The sequence below is a fragment of the Balaenoptera physalus genome, assembly GCF_965194825.1.
Source record: "Balaenoptera physalus genome assembly, chromosome: 5".
Classification (NCBI taxonomy): Eukaryota; Metazoa; Chordata; class Mammalia; order Artiodactyla; family Balaenopteridae; genus Balaenoptera; species Balaenoptera physalus.
In genome coordinates, this window is record NC_138884.1 from 122,696,174 (window position 1) to 122,720,654 (window position 24,481).

General features: G+C 38.5%; 2 protein-coding genes across 2 annotated transcripts in view; one reads left to right on the plus strand and one right to left on the minus strand.

The window, feature by feature from the left end:
* LOC309661338 (uncharacterized protein) overlaps positions 1-24,481 on the minus strand; it is a gene marked incomplete at its 5' end in the record, with an annotated part of 709,907 nt that overhangs the window by 610,077 nt on the left and 75,349 nt on the right. The window lies entirely within an intron of this gene.
* Positions 1,532-24,481, plus strand: part of FAM241A (family with sequence similarity 241 member A) — a 36,231-nt gene continuing 13,281 nt past the window's right edge. The window contains exon 1 of the mRNA XM_082463083.1: positions 1,532-1,876. Within this exon, the coding sequence (XP_082319209.1) occupies positions 1,721-1,876 (156 nt within the window). The 5' untranslated portion in view covers positions 1,532-1,720. The remainder of the gene's footprint in view (positions 1,877-24,481) is intronic.

The following is a 24,481-nucleotide window of genomic DNA, read 5'->3' on the forward strand; positions in this document are numbered from 1 at the left end:
CCACTAAGCAGTTAACTCAGTTCTGGCACTACCTATCTGGAGATAAGTTCACAGATCTTACAGGCCAGGGACTCAGTTCCGCAAGACTGCTCTCCCCCCCCCCCACCTCCCCTCGCTCCAACTCCACCCACCACACACACGTCAGCTGCCAATTGCAACTCCGGGCTGTTACCTGTGCTTCTACCAGCCACCTATATATTGAAGGTTCCCACGATCCCCTCTTTGGGTTCCACTAATTTGCTTAGAGCAGCTCACAGAACTCAGAGAAACGTTTACTTACTTTTAGGAGTTTATTATAAAGGATATTACAAAGAATACAGGGGCACAGTCAGATGAAAAGGTACATAGAGCGAGGTATGCGGGAAGGGGCACAGAGCTTCCATGCCCTTTCTAAGCTGCCACTCTCCCCCCATCTCCACGTGTTCACCAACCCGGAAGTTCTCTAAACCCCTATCCTTTGGGTTTCTATGGAGTCTTCATTACAAAGGCATGATTGACTAAACTACTGACCACTGGTGATCAATTCAACCTCCAGCCCCGCTCCCCTCCCGGGAGATCAGAGGGGGCACTGAAAGTTCCAATCCTCTAATCACAAGGCTGGTTCTTCTGACAACCAGGGCCCACCCTTAAGTTACCTAGGGGCTATCAAAAAGTTGCCTCATTAACATAACAAAGGACATCTTTATCCCTTTCACCACTTAGGAAACTCCAAGGTTTTAGGAGCTCTGCGCCAGGAATGGGGACAAAGGCAAAATATATATATATTTCTTATTATAAATTGCGATACCACAGGTAGCATGAAAAAGAATTATAAACTAGATGTCTCCCTTACCACACACTGAGTGACATATTCTTACCCATTTATAGAAATATACACAAAGGCAGATACACCACCAAGTGCTCCCAAGGCTCCAACAACCAACACACACCAGGGAAGCACTCAACAGAGAGAGACGTTCAGACCTTCAGAGAGACACAGAGAGCAGGCAAAAGGAACAAAATAGATGGAGAATGTGTATTACTTGCAAAGGATGGACAGCTACTCAGGACAGGCAGCCAGCATCACACCCAGGCACACTGCCGGTGCCAGGCAAGCACAGAGGGGCCCCGCTGGAGGGTGGAACTCTGTGTCTGCGTGTGTTTCCCTCTCTCACACACCTACCAACACACGCTCTCCTCTCCCCCTCACAAACGCATACACCGCGTCTTTCACAGTCTCTCTCAACACAGTGCCTATCAGGCTCTCACACACACGAGCTCTCACACACGCAGTCTCATGCACATACAATCTCTTATACACAATCTCTCACAGTCTTTACGTACGTAGTCTCTCATACATTCTCTCTCTCATAGTCTCTCTCACACACAGCCTCTCTCTCACACACAGTCTGTAATGTACATAGTCTCACACACACTCATAGTCGCTCACAAACGCGTGCGCGCGCACACACACACGCGCGCGCGCGCGCCCCGTTGGCCCCGCCTCTGCCCTGGCCCCTCCCTCCCCCGGGTGGGCTCCGCCCCGGCGGCCGAGGGCGGGGCGAGCCGGTGACAGGAGGGGCCGGGCCGGGCTGGTACTTGTGGCGCCCAGACCGCCGGGGCGCGCTCCGTAGGCTCCTGTCAGCAGCGAGCGCGGCCGATCCCAGGGCGGCCCTCGGGCGGCGATCGCTGCCTCCGGCTTCGCGGCTTGGCCCCTCCGGCGGCCGTCCCGGGCGGCGGGATGTGCTCGGCCGGAGAGCTGCTTGGCGGCGGCGGCGGCGGAGAGCGCGACGAGGACGGGGACGCGCTGGCGGAGCGGGCGGCGGCGGGGACCGAGCCGGAGCCCGGGGAGAGCCCGCGGCGGCGCGACCGGCGGCCGCAGGAGGAGCAAGAGCAGGTGAGCCAGGAGGGGCGGCGCGGTCCGGCCGGTTTCCTGAGCCCCACGCGACGGCGGAGGGAAGTGGCCCGGCGGGCGGGCGGCGCCCGGGCTGTGCTCGGCGTGGGGCGCTGGTCGCTGCGGCGTTCTGGGAAGCGGCCCCGGAGAGCGGTTGGACGGAGCCCTCGGGGCCGGGCCGCGGGGTCCCGTGTGTGCGCTGCCAAGTGCCGGCCCGGAGTCGCGTGCCTGGCGGGGTCAGCGCCGCCCTTACCCACCCGTCGGGCAGAGGCTTCTCAGGCCGGAGCCCGGGGGTCTGTGGAAGTGCTCTCCATAATGGTCACTTATCTAAAAGCCTTACATGTAAACATTCTTCAACTTCGAGTTCATACCCCGGTGCTGTGTTTCAGGGGCCAGCGGCTCCCCTCCCGACTTCCATCTTGTCATTTCTGAACTCACACCTAGCGCCTCTGTAAGGTGTGGGTGTATTTCTCTAGACATGCAATCAGTACCTGAAGACGTGTAGGAGCGAGTATTACAATAGGTGTCTTGACAGGGACTCTCCGAGAGCAAGTTTTTCACATGAACCCAAAGGGGATCTAAACTTCATTTAAAAACTGAAGAAGGTGAGTAATAATTCAGTTAAAAAAGTAATGCCTAAGGCAGAAAGAAAAAAAACTGAAAAAGCAAGAAAACTGCTTTCAGTTGGTACCAAAGGGGAAAAAAGTATGAGTCCAGCCATAATAAGGGAAAAGAGAAGTTGGGTAGTTTTTGAAACTCTTTTGAAAGAATTTGCTTTCACTAAGTTAAGTATGTGATAATAGGCATTATAACACATCATTTATCTTCAAGATTATGCAAGAAGTTTAATAAAAGAAATTGAATTATATGTGGGATGAATTTTCACCAGCAAATACAGTAATTAGACCTTCGAAAATACCCGAGATAAGCTAGCCTTCAGAATCACATTAAAGACCAAGAATTAAAATGATTATTTGCCTTTATTACAGTGTATACTGTTGAGATCAGTTGATACCTGTCTCCTCTCATTATCCTTCTGCATCTGTTCTTTTTGTCACATTTCACAAACTCCAACATCATCACTAAATGCATTAATAGATAAAGTATAAGTTCTAGTGTCTCAGCATTGTTTAGAAAATAGAAATAATTGTGTGGCACGCACAAAATATGCCTTAGCATTAGGTTTGCTCCCCATGTGGAAGTGTAATTTTTCATTCTTTTGACAATGTAAGAGATGGTGACTGAAGCAAATAATTGGTAGCTAGGAGATCTTCCTGACTGCTTTCCTGGTAGTTTTCCCCCATTAACTGTACCATGACTCAGTAGCTAAAGGACTGTTTCCTCTTACTTTAGTTGTTCAACTGGAAAAGTGAAGAAAACAGCAACAGGAACTCCCTGGGGGGGAGTGGGGGGGGCGGATGTATTTGAGCTGAAGGTCCCAAAGCAATTTTCAAGTGGTTTTAAGGGAGCATGTAAAATCATTTAAGCTTCTGTGGATTTTTCATCATCAGTAGCTCTGGTCTTAACAAAATTGCTTATGGTACAACAAAAAGGGATGAAACGAAAAAAGAATGAAACATATAGCCTAGAAAACAGATATACTTTGCATACCTGCTTCTTTCATTGCATGTCATGTAAATTTATTTTCCTGTATTCCTTTGAAAATGTTATCATTTATTTTTATCACATGATTTATTTATGTACTCTAAGTCCACATACACAATACTTGAAAATTACACCTGAGATATGCGTTTCCTCCTATATCAGAACCAAAGAAGAACTTCTTATAAAGAAGTCAAAAATAAACAAAAAATTGATACAACCCAACTCACTGGTGTAAAAAGCAAGCTTTTGTGATAAATCATTTCTTGGTAATAAGTGTAGCTTTTTTGTCAAGTCCTGAAAATGAAATTTAAAATTTGTATGCACTGCCTTGCAATGATGGCAGAGATATAAAGATATTTGAGGGAGAGGTAAATGAAATTAACAACTATAAAACATAGTCTAAGGATTTATTTTGTTTTTCTTTAGGCAGATGGTGTGTGTTTGTTTTGTTGTTTTAAGGACACATGGACTCCAAATTACAAACGGAGTATTTTTGAAAACTTGGTTTGTAAACTTGTTGTTTAGAACTTAAAGTGAACTTTTCCATAGAAACAATGATATAAACAGAAACAGAACCAAAACTAATTAGCTGGAAATGAGACAGAGGCCATCTCCCTGCTGTCCTTTCTGCTTAGCACACTCACTTAAGGTTCCAGAATCTGAGTAGCGTCATGGATGTTAAGAGAGAATTGGTAGTAGTGGCAGCGGCAGCAGTAATAGCAGAGGCTCCTTTATATCTGGATCAGGGTTACAGGTGGTGTGCTCTTGAATGCAACAGCTCCAGAAGGCACCTGACTTTTGCTTCTCCAGCTCTTTCAAAGATTTTTGTCAGCCCCTAATTTGCTGTATTAAATCCCTTTCTACTTCTAGTTCCTTCACAGTTTGCCCTTACCTGATCATTTGTTGAAGGAGCTTTCTTCCTTTGGCTATTCCCCAGCCTAAAGTCTCCTCTACATACATGCTTACCTTCACTGATTTTTCTTTCTATTCCTGTCTGAAAGACTCATGCCCTTCCCTCTACCTGGAAACCTCTTGCATCAGCTTTGACTTTACAAAACATATCTTTGGCTCATTGTTATTATGATACCAGATCAAAATGGTATTTATTTCATGTAATACCAAAATACCAGTATTTATATAGGTGTTTTCTTAATAACTAAGATATTATAAGCATCTTTTTTTTTTTTTACTATTTATCCTTAAGTACTACTCCATCTGAGAGAAAACTAAGGTTCCTCTGTCTTTCTGGCCTAAACCTTTCCAGGTACATGATTGACAAGGCAGCCTCTATCCTAGGAAAGGAGGACTTGAAAGACTGGACCAGGTTCCCTAGATGAAGGAACTGTCAAGTCTGAAGTAGCAGTTTGGCCTCTAAGAAAGATAAGCCAGGGAGAGAGGCAAAACGCCCAAGGAACTGAAGGGACAGGGCACAGCTGTCCTACATGTGTGTTGGTAATTGTGTGCATGGGAGATGATCCAAGTATGTTCATGACTGTGAATGCCAGGTCCCTTTAGGTAAGAGAGTCTCTGCCCTGCTGCATACCTGGAAGGTTAAATATCTCCAGTCCTTTTATTACATTTATGTATGTATGTGGCATTTTACAACCTGAATAACCTAAGATGGCCCTGCCTTAGGTGGGATAGAAAGGTCCCACCATCCTTGGATTGACTTTAGAATCATTATTTTTAGCTTTAAGGTCTTTCTTTATGATTATAAAAGTAATGTGTACTTCGGAAAATGTAGAACTATAAAACAATCTAAAGAAAACAAAAGCATTTGAAATCTCACTGAGTAATATTGTGCTATAAAATATGAAACATTTGATGTTACTACATTCATATATCTCTCTGTATGTGTGTATATGCGTATATACACACATATTTTTAAACATGTTTTAATGTAATATTTGGATTTGGTATCTTGTTTTTATCTACTTAGCATGTTGTGCCATTTTCCCATGTTATCAAAAATTCTTTGTAAAAATTATTTTTAGGGCTGCCTAATAATCATTCCCCTAATACTACATATTTAAGTTGCTTCAAACTTTCTTTTATAGATAATGCTGTAATGAAAATCTTTGCTTATAAAGTTCTACCTTTTTCTCACTGTTCCACCTTGGAATAAATTCCTAGAACTGGAAGAACTAGGTCAATAAGTCAAACTCTTTGAATCCTCTTGAAACATCCTAAAAAATTGCATTCAGAAAAGCTTGCACCATTGTACTCTTCTGGCATTAGTATGTAAGAGTACCAATTGGAAACCATCCATACCAGCAACAAACAGTATAATTTATAGATTAATCTTTGCCAACTTAATAGGCAAAAATTATCTTATTGTCGTAAGATACTGCTGGAGAGGTTTACTAAACCATTCATATATTTGTTGAGCATTTGTATTTCTTTTTAATTGTGTTCTTTGACCATTTTTTCTTTTGGCATTATTATAAGATATTAAACTCATATTTCACATTGATTATAATTATTTTCCCTGCTTGCTGTTTACTTTATAATTTTGTTTATGATGTTTTTGACTTAGAAATGCTTTAAATTTTTATTAGCCAAAGGAATTTTTTTGTTAATTTCATACACACACATCTCACACCCTCATACATGCACACACACACACCCCACACATACATACATATATCTATTATATTTGTTTAGAACATTCTTTCTAATCCTACACTTAAAGTATCCACCAATATTTTCTTATGTGTGTGTTTATAGTTTTATTTTTTTTTTACTCTATATATTTAATCTCTTTAGAATGACTTTATGTATTGTGTGAGGTATGGAGCTGATCTTTTTTTTTTTAGCCTAATCATTGAATAATCCACTTTCTCCCTGGCTTTGCAATTCTTTATAGTAATTATAAATACTGAAGTCTATATTAAGCTTTTACATTTCTGTTGGCATTGTGAAAGGGATTTCTTTTTCCACATCATGTTTTTGCTGCTGGTTTCTAGCTATCGGTTTTTATTTAGTTAGTTTTAAACTAGCTACCTTTCTGAATTCTTTTGTTAATTCTAATACTAATATATACTAGTATCTCTTAGACTTGATTCTTTTGCATCTTCTAGGTATATAATCATTCACTCTATAGATAAGGTTGATTTTGCTTCCTTTCAGATGGTAATGCTTCATTTCTATTTCTTGCCTTTTGCAATGCTGGAACTTTCAGATAAATGCTGGCTTATAGATATTTAAGTAAATAAATGAAGGAACCTGTATAATGGCATTTATCAAGGAATGTTCCATGAGATCATCTGTAAAAAAAAAAAAAAAATGGTACCAGAGGGAAGCCTTATACCTCCTTTTTGGTCTGTCATCAAAGATATGATTAGCAGTACGTATTCTAGATCCAGAATACCTAGGTTTGTATCCTAACTCTGCCACTTACTAACTGTAACTTTGGGCAAGTTAATTAACCTCTTTGGCCTTCAGTTTCTTCATCTGTATAAAGGGAATAATAGTTGTATCAACCCCATAAAACTGTTATATGTATGTATGTAATATATGTAAAGTGTTAGAGCAGTACTTAGCATATAATAAGCGTGTAAGGGTTAGCTTTTGGACCTAATTTTCAACTAGAACCTAAGTGAAAAGATATCTGAGAAATGTTACTTTTAAGTTTTCCAGACTCTGCAGTTAGAAAGCCACCCTAGGAGGAAGGTGGAATAGAACAGTGCTCCTCAGTTTTAATGTGTAGACGAATCATCTCTTGTTAAATGCAGGTTGTGATTTTGTTGTTCTGGGGTGAGGCCCAAGATTTTGCATCTCTGACAGGCTCCTAAAGTGATGCTGATGCTTTGCCCGTGGACCACACTTTGAGTGGCAAGGGAATAATAAGCAAACCAATCCACAGTATTCAACAAACTTGCCCTTCGACATAGTATCAGTAATAGATATATATACATAAGGAAGTTATTTTACTATTTCCCTAGAAGGGTATATTAGAACTCTTGGTAAAGTGTAAGAAGCCAACAAGCCTTGCTTCTCCAGGCCAAGTGATTTGCCCTAGGTCTTAACAATTAACTAGTACTAGAGCACACCAGAACCCAGGTCTCCAAACTCCAAAGCCGGCTTTGTTTTTGTTTCAGAAATGCAAAGAGCCCTCCCTCACCTATGATGGGAGGACAGTCTGATAAATCTGCTGCTCCCCCTTAGATTGTGTAGTTCAAAAATAGATATTTGTTTATACCCACTTCCTTTCACATCTTTGAAAAGCAGTTTGCAAGCAATACTGTAGCAAGTGCTTTGAGTTTAGATGAACTCAGCCCTAAACTTAATCTAATTTTTTTCCAATGGGCATCTAGTCACTAACTCAGGGAATAATTTTGTATATGGTAGCTATCTTTTGTCCATTTTTTATCATTATTTCAAGAATGGAACTTCTAAATCAGTGGTTCTTAACTGGGGGCAGTTTTGCTCACGGGGGACATTTGGCAGTGTCTGGAGACATTTTTGAATGTTAAGACTAAGGGGGTACAGTACCGTTGGCATCTAATAGGAAGAGTCCAGGGTTACTGCTAAACATCCTATAATGTGCAGAACAGTCGCCTACAGCAAAGCATTGCCTGACCCAAAATGTCACTAGTGCTGACGTTGAGAAACTCTGCTCAAAATGTATTAGGATTACAGTGATTTGAGTTGTCAAGAATAATTACTCTGTTGATAGATATTCCAATGGATAGGTAATAATTGTTTATTTTTTTGACACCTACATTCCAAACAGGTAGTCTCCCTACAGATCTTTTCTTGCATCTCTTCTTCCAGCAACTCCTTATATGCAACTTTCTCTATTTTGCGTTCCCTCTTTGTTGGAGAACAGAGGGAACAAAAAGTGCCCACCAAACTGAGAAGTTATCTTGAGACTGAAACACAAGGCAGGCAGCTCCATATAATCCATGGATCAGTATATTACAGGGTAACTTGCTCACAGGGTGGGATCAGGCGGATGCTCTGTAAGCGTTTGCAGCTGCGCTCCACACTGCCAAGGGGCCACTGAGACAATTTTATAGTTAACATAGGGTATAGGGGTATGTGCTTTGAAACAGGAAATGCATTCCTAAGTCAATATTTATAAATGGGTAACTAGTATTATGGACCAGCAGTCCCCAACTGTTTTGGCACCAGGGACCGGTTTCATGGAAGACAGTTTTTCCGCGGAGGTTGGGGGGGATGGTTCAGGCGGTAATGCGAGCGATGGGGAGCGGCCGACGAAGCTTCACCCGCTCACCCACGGCTCACCTCCTGCTGTGCGGCCCGGTTCCTAACAGGCCTCGGACCGGGGGTTGGGGACCCCTGTTGCGGACACAGGGAATAAGTCAGCAAAGGTTTTCATCACTGTTTGAGGATTACAGAGCCAAGAGGCCAACCTGGTCCCAGTGATTATTAAGCAATATCTATTAGCTACAAAGCCCTTGACAACAGAGATGTGATTTACCTCACAGTACTGTCCCGGGTGGGATCAGCGGAAGGACAAGAGGAACTGTACGGGCCCAGGATGGCATCACTTATGCTAACAGCCATATACTCTCATATTCTTTTTCTGCCCCTCTGTCCTACTACCCATCGTTTTTTCATCTCTCCCTACTGTGTCTCATTCTCCCATTGTCTGTTACTCTTCCCCACCTCCCATCTCAGCCACTTTCTCTTTTTTTCCATACGTCTTCTCCACCCCACTGCCTCCTCCTTCTGTAGAAGCTGAGCATTATGGAGCAATGAAAAAGGTTTTGGGTAATGACAGTTCTAAGTTTGAGCCTTGTCATCCTAATAACTTAATGCCTCAGAGACTCAGTTTCCTCATTGTAATGGGTATAATGCTATCCACTTAAAGTTCTTATGAGGGTTCAGTAACATTCTGTGTATGAAATACCTAGCATATAGAAGGTGAATATTAGCTCCCTATTTTGCCCTGATCTTCTCTCCCATCTTTTTTTCTGGTTCCCTTTTTCTTCTTCTTCTTAACTAACCACATCATAGAACTGTATTTTTAGTACATGTAATTTTCAGATTTATAGAATAAATATTATTTATTGAACAAAATATTAAGATTTCCTAATCTAAAAATCAGATGTGTTTCATATTTCTTTAAAAAAAATTAAACCACCAACTAAATTATTAATATGTTGCTTTTTGTATAGATTGCCAATTGATTTTTTTTTTCTGTTGTGGATCATTGATCTTGATGAGAAAAATACCCACCCTCCTCTGTACAAGTTATTCTCAATTTACTATTCAAGAGAAGTGGTAAAGCAAGGTTAAAGGGTAAAACTTAAAGTAGTACCATGACTTTAACCTTGCCCTAAGAGACCTAAGTAGAAACTGTATCTTTCCCAGGCCTTCTTTAAGCCCCAGCCACACTAGCTTTGGCTCCCGTCGCCGTCTTCTCTGGAGTCATGGTCTTGTTTTGCAGTAACAGCCACATATCTTCAAAAAACCTTAAGCGTCTCCACTAGTCATATTTTGGTTCATTAAGTGTGTGCTGTGTTCGTGTGCGTGTGTGTGTGTGTAAGGCAATTAATAAGATAATCAAAGAGTAGTTTCATCCGAGCAGAGAAACTGCATTTCTAATTAACTTAATGCAGAAGTTACTTTCTATCTGCTGATCTAATTTTTCCCGTATCCAGTGTTTTGGGTTTTTTTTTTTTTCCATTTAACATCATTGTCAGCTGCGCCTTATCTTGGCTAAGGAAGAGGAAAGGGTTGGCTTTATTTGCTGTTGCTGTTTTCTTATAGCAACAACTTGATCTTATCAGATTTCTGATCAAAGAGAAAGCATGGTGCAAATATTTTGAAATTTACGGGAAATGAAGGATAAACTAATTATTAATACTTAATATCTAAACAATATCTATTAATACTTAATATCTAATATCTCTTAATACTTAATACCTAAATTTTTTTTAACAGTGTTAAGAAAATTAAATTTCCATTTGTGGTTTTTACTATATTCCATTTGATATAATTTTTTCTAACATCTGTGAAATTTTTTTTATTCCCTCTTCCAATTAATCCAATTAATTTGTCTTTTATCCTCTTGATCAAAATTTTACTGGGATGTATGCAGACCATCTACAGAGGCAGGGAATTTAAGTTTGATTTCCCATGGCTGGCAAATTTCATCAGTTTGATTGAATTCAGAATTCCTTATTCCATGGTTTTCAGAGGTAATAAAATATAACAGAAGCTATTGTCACTGTCACAAATTGAGAATTGAGAAGGAAAGTCATTTTTAAGGAAAAATGTTTGGTTTTAGCTACTTTAAATAAACAAGCGATTGCACCTGTGGTAGCAGCCTGCATACAAGGTACTCAATAATGTCACCAGAAACTTCATTTCTTTAAAAAAAAAAAAGATTTTAGAGAAAGTACAAAATGTAGAAATTTTTAATTTGCAGCTTGAATTAATCATATTCTTCACTTCATGGCCTATTATTATCTATCATTAGTTCATGCACATCATTAAATTTTAATTAATTTAATTAATTTATTTTTTCATTGTAGAACCATTCTCTTCTACTACAATAGGCAACTTCTAATGTTTTTGGTAGGTATGCCTGAAGGTGGTTTCATTTGTCTATGTTTGTAACTATGATTTAAAATATTGAATTCTATTGGTTAAAATGAAAATGAATACAAATTTTAGTATTTCTCCATTTATAATCATTTCAAAGACTTATTCAAGAACTAGCTGATATTCTCATTGATTTGTATCCATCCCCCCAAAAGCTTTTTCCTTTATTGGTTATATGTAGTTTAGTGGAAGATAAGTGTAAATAAATGTTATAACTTTGCATTTAATTAAAAAATGACAAAGAAGTTATAAATACAATACCTAGTAAAATTTTATATTTAACACATTATTTTTGTACATTTTGTAGGAAATAAAAACTGCAACTACATTTAGTATCCAATGAGGAGGAAAACATGTCCAGCCTCACTAGAAATAAAAGAAATTCAAATTAAAACTATTAGGAATAATGTTTCACCTATCAAGTTGATAAAGATTAAAAAGATGAATGGTGTGGGTTTAAAGAAACAGTGTATGAAATAAGAATACACTAAAGTTAGAAGTAAAATTGATTCAGTCTTTCTGGAGGGAAATCTGGTTTCAAACCTCATGGGTAGAGACTGCTGTTGCCCCTCACTCTAAAGGTGTAAAAACTGCAGCACAGGGATGTTAAGTAACATATTGAAAGTATCACAGCTAGTAAGTTGCTGAGTTAAGATTCACACCCATGCTTGAAGCCTGAGTTCTTAACAACCAAGCTAGTGTTGGTCCATGAAATCAATTCAGTGGATTGTGAACAGGATAGGATAGGACAGAAATTGTTAGAATGCATCACACATGGTATGAATGTCATTTCGTAGAAATTTATATGTACTGGGTCAGGAAATAAAATATTTATCTTATTGTGGATCACAATCAAGATCACTGCACTAGCCCAGCCAGCTCAATTCTATCTCAAGGCCTCTGCCTAGATTCTTTTCCCCAAATCTTCCCTTGGCAGATCATATCATCGGCTTAACTATAACCTTTCTGAGATCTCAGCTCAGCTCTGATATATAGAAAGAACCTCCAGTCTATCCCCTCTTCCTCTCTTCCATTACTCTTTGATTTTCCTCATAGCTCTCACACTATTTGACAGTATTTTATTTATTTGTTTGCTAACATGTTTATTCTCTGCCACTTCCCACTCTCTCCTTCACAGGCTCACACTAAAACATCATCCCTATGAGAGCAGAGACTGCATAAGGCAAAATGCTTCAGACAATTATTTTGGCATCTCTGAGGTAGTACAGAGTCTATAAAAATTTCAGTCTAAAATGACACTGCTGGTAAAAACTCAACTGATGTTTTTGCTGAAGCAATGTGGTTTCCCAGGGGAAACTTTCATAACAAAATTTAGTTTTGAAGAGAGAGAGGACTTTGTGTGTAACAGGAACATACTCTATTGTCAGACTCAACAGAAAAGAAACGAGTGGTGTTAGTTTGTGCATTGAGCTAAAGGTCCCTGTAAAACATTTGTAAGAATTTAGGCAAGGATTGTGTTCCTTGATGTGATGTATTTAAAAACTACCACGATATCAAGAAGGTGAAAGGCTGACAAACAGAATCTTGGAATACTAACTGGCATTAACTTATGTAATTGGTAAAACCTTGCAATTTTGTTTTTAATTTTTCTTGAACTAAACATAGGAAAGACAGTAAATGAAACCCAAAGCTAACATAGATTTAAATTCAGATCAGCCATTTCAATAATGGCAAAATGTTAAAGGATAATTTTCAAAAAGAGGTAAAATTATAGTGCTCATTAAATATAAAATGAACACATGTTAAGGAGTTTATTTAACTCGTCATTAAAGAGGGAACCAGGCAAATGTTACAACTGCTTCAAAGGAGAAATCAGTCAGAAATGTATGTGGAGAAAAGGTATGTTGAAATGAATTTACAAATGGCCACGAGACTGGCTTTTTCCATAGGCAGGGAGGAAAGACAATTGAACCTCTACTGGAGCAGAATTTGTTTGCTTGTCTATAGATATGAATTATTTTGCATTGCTATTGGTTATCTGTAATTTACAGACTTGTAAAATATCTCAAAAGCCATAAAGACCAAACAGTAGTATTCTAAACAATGCAGTTTTCCATGGAGACACCCATAATTTTTTTTTTGCTTATTCTTAATTTTCTTATAGTAATAAAGAAAAAAAGTAATTTCTAAAATTTGCTACACAGAGTAGTTTAATTTGTGGATAATGAGGGTACTTGATCTCTCCCTTTACAATGTTTCATGCTGCTAGAAAAGATTAATTCTATTCTAGTCTTCTTCCATGGTAGTACATGTATACATACATGTATACATACATTCAATGTACTTGTGGAAATGTATGATTTGTATGCATGTGAAAAGCAAGGATTGATGTATATTTGAAGTTCTTTCTGTTGAGTTATAACTAAAATTAACCTGATAGTCAGATAACTACTAAAAACAAATTTTGATAGGAACAAGATGTCTGCTCCAAGGATTCCATATCCATGTCTAGTTTTTATTCAGCACACAAATCCCAAATGCTTGTTCCTAGCATCCTAGCATACTTTCTCCACATGTTGAATGGTTATTGGTTTCACAGACAACTTTGTCTACTAAGGAGTTTCATGGGAGTTTAGAAGCACATTTGGTTTAAGCTTTTAACTTTAAAGGAGGGCAAGAATGAAGTGATTTCTTCATAGAGAATTAACCAGTTAGTTATAACCATTTTTGATATCAATAAAAATACTCAGCGTAAAACACTTGAGAATAAATATATGAAGAAAAAATTAAATACTAAACTTCTTTATTATTCAGTATGTAAAGTTTATTTAACAGTAATATCATAAAAATGGTATAATGATTGTGCCATTTCTGGATGATAGTATTTTCCCCTTGGAGTTTAAATGACTAAGTATTTGGAAATCAGTCTTTGAGCACCCTATGTTAGGCTAGTAATTTAAGACTTAAGTTGTGCTAACGACCCGGCCATATACTAAAGATATTTTCCTTATCCATTTGTGTCATATAGGACATCAATTGCTTTAACAACTGATAACACATTGTATTATGGATGGTTTTCTGTATTTATTATTTGTATTCATTATTTATTATTATTTATCAGTTATTATTTGTTATTTGTTCCTTATTTTCTTGGTAGCTTTTTTTTTTTTTTTTTTTTTGGCTGTGTTGGGTCTTCGTTTCTGTGCCAGGGCTTTCTCTAGTTGTGGCAAGCGGGGGCCACTCTTCATCGCGGTGCGCGGGCCTCTCACTATCGCGGCCTCTCTTGTTGCGGAGCACAGGCTCCAGACGCGCAGGCTCAGTAGTTGTGGCTCACGGGCCTAGTTGCTCCGCGGCATGTGGGATCTTCCCAGACCAGGGCTCGAACCCGTATCCCCTGCATTGGCAGGCAGATTCTCAACCACTGTGCCACCAGGGAAGCCCCTCTTGGTAGCTTTTAATTCATTCATTCAAAACATTTTTGAGCTCCTACTATTTCCTGGGCAGTGCTGTAGGCACCGGGACACAAAGAAACAAACAGAAACAGGCCAGATCTCTCCTCTCATTAATCTTGCATTGTAGTAGGGAGAGACTATAAATAAATAAACAAGTACATCAGTGGGTTATAAATGCTATGGAAAAAAAAATAAAGTAGGGAAGGTGTATGGGGAGTATGTGTATGGGGTAGGGGTGCTATTTTAAACAAGATGATCATGTAAGGGCTCACTAAGGCAAATATAAGCAGAGTCTTAAGGAAGTGAGAATTACTGGTTTGCCCCCTCCTTTTGATTTGACTCCATGGAGGGTAGAGCCAAATTTGAGGCTCAGTCTTAGTAATCATGGTAACATACCTTTCCCCAGTATAGACTCTCAATTCTTTCTCATCCATCCCCCCTTCCAGTTTTCTATATTTTATTACTATTTTATTCATTTATTCCTACTATAAGCAAATTCAAATCCCTTGTGGAAAGATGAGAGGAAAAACCAAATTAATTATGGACTTAAGTAAATTAACTAAAAACTTCATCTTTTAAAAAGTATATTTCTTAAGGAGTATTATATAATCACACCTTATAATGAATTTGTTTAAATATTTTGCTTTCTTCTTAATACCTGGTTTAGTTCCTTTGTACTAAGGGATTTAGAGGTCTGCAGTGCAGTTTATTGGAAAGAGCTCAGAATTTATAGTCAGAAGACTCCTGTGCTCCAATTCTGGCTGGTTGTCTGATTCTGGGGCAGTCACTTGACCTCTAGAGTCTAATAATACCCACCTTAATGGTATTTTTGTGAGGAGCAAATGCTTGGAGTATGTGTGTTTAATAAGTTTATTGAACAAATGACTAGTAAGCAAATGAAATGGGGAGAGGATTCCATTTAAAAAATGGTGGGGGGAGGGCTTCCCTGGTGGCACAGTGGTTAAGAATCCACCTGCCAATGCAGGGGACACAGGTTCGAGCCCTGGCCTTGGAAGATCCCACATGCCGCGGAGCAACGAAGCCCGTGCACCACAACTACTGAGCCTGCGCTCTAGAGCCCGCAAGCCACAACCACTGGGGCCTGCAAGCCACAACTACTGAAGCTCGCGCGCCTAGAGCCGGTGTTCCGCAGTAAGAGAAGCCACCGCAATGAGAAACCTGCACACCACAACGAAGAGTAGCCCCCACTCGCCGCAACCAGAGAAAGCCCGCGCACAGCAACGAAGACCCAACGCAGCCAAAAATAAAAATAATAAAATAAATAAATTTATAAAAATTAAAAAATGGTGGGGGGAGAATCAAAACTACAGGAATTTTTTTCCTGAAGAAATTAAAAATATTTCACTAATAATTTTCTCTTGGCCAGGGTGTGATTTAAAAAGTGAGAGCCTTCAGCATATAAACTATGTAAGAATTAATAAAATCATTAGAGTACATGAAAGCTCCATGAAGAGAGACTGTAGAGTAAGAAGAGAAGAAGGCCTATAGGTAAGTCCCTGAGACGTTCCAACACAGACTCAGAGGGAGATGAGCCTGCAAAAGGCGACCAAGCAAGACAAAGGCGGTAAAGACATCTAGAATGACTAGCAGGCTTCCTTGTACTTCTGGGTTGTGCCATTCCCTGAGGTAGGGGACGCGTGGAGGAAGACCAATTTTAAGGCAGATCATTATGAGTTTGATACAGGGCATGTTGAGTTTGAGGTCCTCTAAGACATCTGGGAAATGCTGAACATGCAATTGAGCATACAAGTCTAGGAATATGAAAAATTGCCTGAGCTGAGAAAGATCAGAAGGAAACTATGAATCTTTTATAAAAGTATGGGTCATTTTAATTGTTAGGGGATTTGAATATGGCGATTTGAGTACATATCTTTCCTTATATATTAAGCAGATTAATGGCAAGGAGTATAGGTTATTAGCTTTCTGTACCTCACAGCACTTGCCTTGTTCATGGTAGGCATCCTATTATTATTTATTGAATTGAACTAAATCGCCTAAAGGATTTATTTTCCAAGCCAGACTATTCTGTGAGTCAAGGGCTGTGATTATCAGAGTTGGAGTTTAGTAATCAAAGATTAGTGATACTCAGGGAGGACGTGACACACACTAAGAACCAGAGTGCGGTTTCCTGAAAGTAAGCAGCTGTCAGTCTGGCAAATCAGTCAGGTCTGTGCAGGCTTGCCACAAGTAGGGCACAACACATCTTGCATAAAATGCAGGTGTAAAACATGCTGAGGCGAGAGGATCATAACTTCACAAGATGACTACAGACTTCATTACAGTAGGCAGAAAACTTGGCATTTTCACTATATCACTATTCACCCAAAATTTAAATAACTAATATATTCCATTATAAAATAAGGTGGCTTTATATAGATATACTGTTTTTCAAAGAATTTCTTCCATAAGAAATTTTATAAATCCACATACTTTTATTTACAAAACTAGATTCCTATAGATTCTTTAATGTCATAAATAATGAGAAGCAATTAAAATTTTTCCCCACTTAGTCCAAATGGTTGATTGATAACTCAACAGGCATTTCATTTCATAAGAAGTGCACTGCAGTGGTTATTTCAGAACACAAAGAAAAATATCAGCCAAGTCACTGGATTGGACAAAAAGTGCAGTATATAAAACAAGAAGCTGTTATTGTACAGAACACAATAAACAACTCCCAAACATTGTTACGTGAGTGGCATTTTCATAGCTTTCTTAAAAATTGTCCCACTCATAAGTACTGTTAAATTTTCTTTGAGACAAAATCCCATTATGGATCTTAGTAAGAAATCAATGATAAAAAGCTAACTTTAAAGGCAACTTAATTCTAACAAGGATGGATCATATTTTTGCCTAGTTCTATTAGACATACCAGCCATATTTATCTTTAACTCTTCAAATATAATATGGAAACGATATTTAATAGCATAAGCAAGTAGAATTTTCAAACTTTCATAAAGCTATATACTTCCTTTGCAAACTTAAAACTCCTATGATAAAATTTAATTTTAAAAGAGGGCATTCACAAAGTCACAAATGTTGATGATTCTTTCAATAGATACGGTCAAGCAACTGGAACAGCAGTGACAGACCCAGTGCTTTTAAGAATCAGTCCTCACCTACTTAATGCCTCAGATTCTGACAAGTGTCTTTGATTTTGTAATATCTTTGCCTTTCTTGGTTCTGTCTTAAAAGGAAGTGTGACTTGCCTAATGCACAAATGTTCCAGTTTCAATCAGGATCTCTGTTTTGCTTCTTTTGCTTTAGGAATGAAAGTATGTTACAGTATAAAATCCATTTTTGTACTTAGATGTATGGATGCGAGAATTTGGGATTATGAATCTTGGTTAACCTTAAAAACAAACAGCAACACCTCTAAGAAGGAGATGATAGAGTGGGAAAGATTTGGAACAATAAATATTTGGAATTGGACGGAGAGTTACCAAGAGGTGACTCTCTCCACTTAAGAGTATAGAAGTAGTACCAAGAACACTGAGACAACATGATTTTATAACGAGGCATCTGAGCACAATTTTTACCAACAACAACACTTAGCAGCCTAGAAGAAGCAGCAGGGAAATTGGAGGCTGCTGAAAGTCAGAAAGTACGGGAGAATATGTGGCTATGAATTCGTGGTTGAAATGGTAGACTGTGGGTTCTAAACTGCAAGGAGAAAATAAAGGGCTAAATCTATAACAAATCCAGAGGCTTTTAAATTTTATAACTACTTCTTTCTTAATATCTATTTTCACATATTTGTTTATCGCAGTATGATACTGTCTCTTGATGTTTTGCAAATGTAAGACTCCTGCCCTTTTAAAAGAAAGCAACAAGATCTTTCTCAAAACAGGTCTTTCTTTTGAGAGGTCCAGTGGAATGGTGAGGTGGATTGAGAGAAACAAAATTACAGTATTTTGGAGGGGAAGACTTTCAGTCTAAAATCCCTCTGAAACTGACTCCCAGCTTGTTTCTATTGTTGTCCTTCATCCTTCATTTTTGTCTCTCCATAATTACATTCAATCAAAAATTACGTTATTTATAAAGGCAGCCTTTCTATGATCATTGGAGCACATTCTACTATGTTAGAAGTTCATTGTTCATACTACGAAGGCAAGAAAATTTCAAAGGGGAAGAAAAGTTTATGTCCAAATAAAATGTATGTTTCTCTCTTAACTGGATGTAGTTAGAAAAATGAAACCAAAAATCTGCTTCAATAGTGTTCTATGTGCTTAGTCTTTATGCCAGTTTATGTTGCTTTTCTTCTGGGGAGATGTGGTGGAATTAAGAATTCGATGTTGGTTTGGTTTTTAGTTTTAAAGAAAGAAAAATTTTAAATCCGGTCAAACTGTATCACAATTAAGACCAGTTGCTATATTGTACAGTGAGTCAAATGTAACCATCACAAAACCATTTTTAAATGACATTATTTTTACTGAATATAAATTAATCAAGACAAGTGTAACTGTTTGAACTGCTGTTAGAAACTGATATATTAAAATAAATAGAAGGAGGGACTTCCCTGGTGGCGCAGTGGTTAGGACTCCGTGCTCCCAATGCAGGGGCCCCGGGTTCGATCCCTGGCCAGGGAACTAGATTCTGCATGCATGCCGCAACTAAGGAGCCTGCAAGCCCCAGCTAAGGAGCCCGCCTGCTGCAACTAAGACCTGGCGCAACCAAATAATAAATAAATAAATATTTTTTTAAATAAATAAATAAAATAAATAGAATGTGAGTGATTACAGAGTGATTTTATATTTATAAGAAAGCGTATAGTATAGGGTTTTAGAACATGGGTTTTAGGGCAGAATGCCTGAATATGTGTCTTCACTCCACCAGTTATTAGGTGATCTTGACTAAATTACATAATCCTTCTTCTTCAGTTTTCTTTATGTTTTGAAGGTCAAAGTACTTAAGACACTATCCAACACATAATAGATATTCAATAAGTATTAGGGCTTTTAAAATTAATAAATACATTGTAAAATTCATTAAAAACTTCATTTAAACATTATTTATTGTATTTAAGGCTTATATATCAGAGCATCTCCACAAAGAGCCAGCCTTTGCGATGAAGAGGAATAAAAAGCAAAAAATGAGTCTTTGCAGGTAACTAAATGCTGAAGTAAAGATGTTTTAACCACAGAATCAATTTGCAGTACATTAGTGCTATAAACCACTATTCTGTTATATAATAAGACAAAAGCAGTTAAACATGCCATATCATTTTTTAATACATCATCTAAATATTTGAAAGCATTGCATTAACTTTTTTTGCCAGCTCTCCTGATTTAATTTTTTGACTATACTGACCCTTTTTGAACTAAATGCCAAGCATTTTGCAGCTCTTAAACACATCATATTTTTGCCTTAAAATATACTTATTTTTATATAAATGTTAACCTTTTTATTAAATTGTTAGCTTCTTGAAGTTAAGGATATAGTCTTATTTATCTAACACATTTTAGGTGTCAGGAAAATTTTGTTGAATTGAATTGGTTCTACAAAGCAGAAGTGTTTTTACAGTAAAATAATTTTAAATATTTTACTGAATATATATGATAGCTTAAGATAGTTTTATTTGTTCTTATATGTATTAGTATATTTATTTCTTTGTTTATTTTTTTCTTTCTGGGCTGCCAGAGATTTAATATGGGGAGTTAGGAAGGAGGAGATGATTTTAATGCTCACAAAGCATTCTTGATTTACTTCTGACATTTCTGCAACTCTTAGAAACTTTTCCAGAGGGTTATAAATACTGATAAAAAGTATTTTACTATGCTAAAAATTATTTTAAAATACAGACTTGGGTGTAAAATTTAATGTATTAGATGCAACTAAAGGGAAAATCAGGACTATTCTGAGACTTGAATTTCCAGTTAACTTTCCTTAGACTTAATTTTTAAAAAATGAGTTAATTACCAGCTGAAGTTCAACTTTTGAAGTTCCATTTAATCATATGGTTCTTCTACTAATCCTTTTTTTAAAAAAATCTTTAAATATTTACTTATATTTAAAGCTTAAATGAATAAAAAACAATGGGTTTCTTTTCCTCCTTTCTCATTTCCTCTCATACCAACCATTAAAGAGGCAGTTTTCCTTCTTTGCTTAGCGAGTCTAGCAAATATTTTAGCTGGCCACACTACTGAAGCCTGCACGCCTAGAGCCTGTGCTCCACAACAAGAGTAGCCCCCGCTCGCCGCAACTAGAGAAAAGCCCACGCACAGCAATGAAGACCCAGTGCAGCCAAAAAACCCTTCAAATTTCACTTTGTTTAAAAAAAAATAAAATAAAATAAACACTCTTCAAAGTGCTTAAGGTCCTATGGATGATTCCAGAAAACTAGCTGAGTACTACCCAGGATCCCCTGGTTCATCCTTACAGGAATTATCCTTCAGTACACCATCAGAAGTAATTAATGTCCAGAAACAACATGGCAGGACTTCCAGAACAATGAAGTAAGGAACTCAGTAGATTTTATCCCAGCAAAACAACAATTTAACTGGTGAAAATTATTTAAAAATAAAATATCATTTAAAATCTTTGGGAATCACCCTAAGAGCATACAGCAAATGAAGGAACATTCATTCAAGAAAATCTACAAAATCTAGGTAAGAACAGTGAGTATTTGTGGCATTTTAGCCACAACCTAACCCATTACCTCCACATCACAGTGCTGTGTTATAGAAGCTGCAACCCCAGCATGTGTAGCCAAGAAGCTGAAGTTCCCCTCTCCCTCTACCTCCCAGTCTAGGGCTACAGTTTCACCTGCAAGGGTAGGCCTTCTCATCCCTTTCCTCCCTTCCCCCTCAGCTCCATGTTACAGGAAGTCTATTCCAGGCAGGCATGGCTGATAGGACCAAGTCTCCCTCCCCACAGGCAACCCCCACCCTAGGCACAGCAAGCTGAGAACACTGAGGCCGAATTACCCGTCCCAACTCACTATAGGGTAGAGATTCCACACCAAGAGAAGCAAGCCACGACCAAGAGCTGCTCCCCACCCCCCAGGACCTCCTTATAGAGCCAGATTGTCACTCTAGGAAAATAGGGTCCCTGCCCCCAACTCCAGTGCAGTGGTGCAGGTGTTCTGCCCAGGGGAAAAGGCAGACCATAAAAGTGAAGAGCTCTTTGGATCTGCCTGAGAAGACTGACTTCAACTGGAAGAAGGAATGGAGAACTCCATGCCTAAGGGTGTTGTTGAAAACAGTACAGATCTTGATGAAGAGCAATTAAGAGGAGGCTGGTAGCTCCATAATACATCAAAACAACAGAGCAGCCAGAGGTTTTAAAGAAAGAACCAGGGAAAGAGTCGGCCATGAAGAACCCTCTTGGGATCATAGTCACCTGTGAGGATCAGGAAGGCAAGTGTGCATGTGTTAGGCTGCACCCACTCAGGAACAATTGTAGCAGGATGTGGGGCAGACTTGAAAGCATTCCCTAAGCTGCACACAGACCCGTCAACACAGGGAAGAAGCCTTACAAAGAACAAGGGGCTTAAATACAACCTGTGACCAAACACTGATTGAACAATACGCTCCTCTGACCCAGGGATAACTCCTAGGAAGCAAGGCTCCAAAATATCACAATCACCTGTGACAGTCGGAAAATTGTATACATGCCCAAGGCTATACCCTCTCAGGAGTAGTAACAGTAGGACCCTCCAAGCTACTAGTCCCTCGCTGAATGTGGGGCAAAGAAGTAAAATCTCTGAATTATGATAGCAGTTTCCAAGCTACAGATACAGCCAATGGTAAAGAATGAAAATAACTGGCTAAGGGACCGTAAGCACAACCTCTAACCAAGAAATGGCTATACTAGCCCAGGGACAACCCCTAGGTAATGAGACTAAAAGATGAAAACAAGGGGAGAAAATGTGAGTAGGAACATCAGAGGCTGCACACTGCAAAGGAACAGACTTTGCAGAATTAGTTCAGCCAAGTCACTAAACAAATAATCATGCGAATAACAACCACCACCACCCCCAGAGTAGTGGTAGGGGATCAGTATATAGTGTTGCAAAAATATATCTAAAATGTCCAGTTATTGACAAAAAAAATTATAAAAGATGGAAAGAAACAGGAAAGTATGATCCATAAGTAGGGAAAAAAATCAGACAATAGAAAATGTCTTTGATGGGGCCCAGTGATATACTTAGCAGACAAAGACTTCAAAACAGCTATTATAAATATATTCAAAAAACTAAAGGAAACATGCTTAAAGAGTTAAAGTATGATGACAGTGTCTCATCAAATAGAGAATATTAATTAAGAGAAATTGTTTTTCTTTTTAATTAAATGGAAATTCTGGAGTTGAAAGTACAGTAACCCAAATGAAAATTGAGTGGGCAGAAGATAAAAATCAGTGAACTTGTAGATAGAGCAATATAAATTATGCAATCTGAAGAACAGAGAGAAAAAAGAATGGAAAAAAATGAACAGAGCCTCAGAGAACTGTAGGACATGATTAAACACATCAGCATACAAATAATGGGACTATGAGGAGAGGAGAGAAAGGGACAGAAGAAATATTCTAAGATATATATGGCTGAAAAATTTTCAAACTTAATGAAAAGCATTAAGCTACACATACAAGAAATTCGATGAAATCCAAGGAGGATAAACAGAGTGATCCACATCTAGACACATTATGGTCAAAATATTGAAAGAGAAAGAAAATCTTGAAAGCAGCAAAGGAAAAACAACTCATCACATAAAAGGAAACCCCAGTAAGATCAATAGTTGATTTCTCGTCAGAAACTTGGAGGACAGAGGCAATTGGACAACACATTCAAAGCGCTGAAAGTAAAAACCTGTCCACAGTCTTATATCCAGCAAAATTATCTTTCAAAAATAAAGGTAAAACATATTCCCAGATAAAAAACAGATTTTTTTGCCAGCACACCTGTCTTACAAGAATGATCAAAGGAAATTATAAGGATGAAAGCATCTGATATCAGACAGTACTTTGAATCCACACAAAAAAACAAAGAGCACTGGTAAAGGCAATAATGTAGATAATTACAAAAGATAGTATAATCGCACCATCTTCTCTTGACTGATTTAAAAGCAGTTGCATAAAACAATATGTATATATAATTGTATTGTTGCGCCTATAACATACTGAAATATAATATATATGACAATATCAGCACAAAATACAAAGGTGGAAACAAAGTTGTATTGGAGTAAGGAAATGACACCAAATAGTGACTCACATCCACAGGAAGGAATAAAAAGAACCAGAAAGGAAGGTGTTGAGAAGACAGATTGTATACCAGCCAACAAACAAGAAAGATTAGAAAACTATAAATGCCTGAGATATTTAGGATTTAAAATCAACAGAACCCACTGATAATTTGGATATAGGAAATTAGGTAAAAGAAGGTTTTGCAGATCATTCCTGAGTTTCTTACTTGTAGAAATTAAGGATGGATTTTATTCCTGAGAATCTGTTCATTGAATGAAGACCAGTTTTGAGGAGGAAAATCATGGGTTTGGCCTTGGGTGTGTTGAATATTGAAGTATATTCAAGATATCCAAGTGTAAATGTCGAGAAAGCAGTTGAATATATGGGTCTAGAGTGCAGAAGAAAGGTCTGAGCTGGCTATAATACTTAAATAACTGATTTACTGGTGGTAATTGAAACTGTAAAGTTTGGATGAGCTTATTTGGGAAGAGAATATGGAAAGAAAAGAGATAAGGACTGGGGACTTCCCTGGTGGCACAGTGGTTAGGAATCCGCCTGCCAATGCAGGGGACACGGGTTCGAGCCCTGGTCCGGGAAGATCCCACATGCCGCAGAGCAACTAAGCCCATGCACCACAACTACTGCTCCTGCGCTCTACAGCCCGTAAGCCACAACCACTGAAGCCCATGCTCCTAGAGCCCATGCTCCGCAGCAAGAGAAGCCACTTCAATGACAAGCCCATGCACCGCAAGGAAGAGTAGCCCCTGCTCGCCGCAACTAGAGAAAGCCCATGCGCAGCAACGAAGAC